Raw genomic sequence first — 1,160 nt, forward strand, 5'->3', positions numbered from 1 at the left:
TCGGGGGAGTTAATTAAGTATGTATTTTGTTGTAAATAGGTGATTTTTTGGTGCTGAATTCAATACAAGATGGTGGCTCCCATATAAAAAAATCAAATTGGTAGAATTTTTAATCATTCTATTTACAGGTCTCCGAGATGACATTCTTCAAAATTATGGCTAGTGGGCTAGTGTTAAAAACTCCATTTAAGCAGTACAGTGGTAAACGTTAACAATATTGTATCTGGGAAATCATCTGATTCCGTGGTTCCTATAGCCCACCTCGTCAACCAACCCAACACACGACAGTATCACCCCGCCCATAACCACACAACATCAACATGCCTAACACCCTATGGTATCACCCAACCCACACCCTTCAGTACCACCCCGCCCAACAACCCACAGTACCTCCCCGCCCAACAACCCACAGTATCATCCCCGCCCAACAACCCACAGCATCAGCCCCGCCCAACAACCCACAGTACCTCGCCGCCAAACAACCCTCAGCATCACCCCGGCCAACAACCCTCAGTTTCACCCAGCCCAACAACCCACAGTATCATCCCGCCCAACAACCCACAGTATCATCCCGCCCAACAACCCAAGGCATCATCCCGCCCAACAACCCACAGTATCATCCCGCCCAACAACCCACAGTATCATCCCGCCCAACAACCCACAGTATCATCCCGACAAACACCCCTCAGTATCACCCCGCCCAACAACCCACAACATGTTGAAGACGACGTCATCAATTGCCTTTATTTTATTTCCTGTTTGAAAAATATATGAAAAGGAAAGCGATTTTTAATGATCATTATATATACATGTTTATATAATCTATTAAGTTATGACTATTGTATAGTCCAATATTTGTACTGGATCCTAACAAACGGTGCCCATCAACTATCTAAGTGGAGCTTTCTTATCTTTAACGAACATGACTTTATACTTATAGTTGTGAGACTCTCGTATGTCGACGTTTCTAGACTACTATTCAAGGTTCCAAGTCTCAATACAGCGTTCAGGAACCATTTTTGTATGAGTATTCAAGCATTTTCATGATTAACGGGTAAAGTAGCCATGCCTAGCTGACCAGCACCGTTCAGTTCAGAGAGGTTTAAAAGGTATGAAATAATGAACCGCATTGACTTTAACTGCCGCCTGCTGATTTTTCT

General features: G+C 43.7%; 1 protein-coding gene across 1 annotated transcript; it reads left to right on the top strand.

Annotated features, from left to right (window-relative positions):
* Positions 1 to 320: 320 nt before the first annotated feature.
* Positions 321 to 722, top strand: LOC117343940 (extensin-like). Its single transcript, XM_033906512.1, has one exon. It carries the CDS (start codon positions 321 to 323, stop codon positions 720 to 722), a length of 402 nt encoding a protein of 133 aa, XP_033762403.1.
* Positions 723 to 1,160: the final 438 nt, after the last annotated feature.

The sequence above is a fragment of the Pecten maximus genome, chromosome 2 (assembly GCF_902652985.1).
Source record: "Pecten maximus chromosome 2, xPecMax1.1, whole genome shotgun sequence".
NCBI lineage: Eukaryota > Metazoa > Mollusca > Bivalvia > Pectinida > Pectinidae > Pecten > Pecten maximus.

Coding starts and splice junctions, on each gene's coding strand:
- LOC117343940 (XM_033906512.1), top strand. CDS start 321: ATGCCTAACACCCTATGGTATCACCCAACCCACACCCTTCAGTACCAC.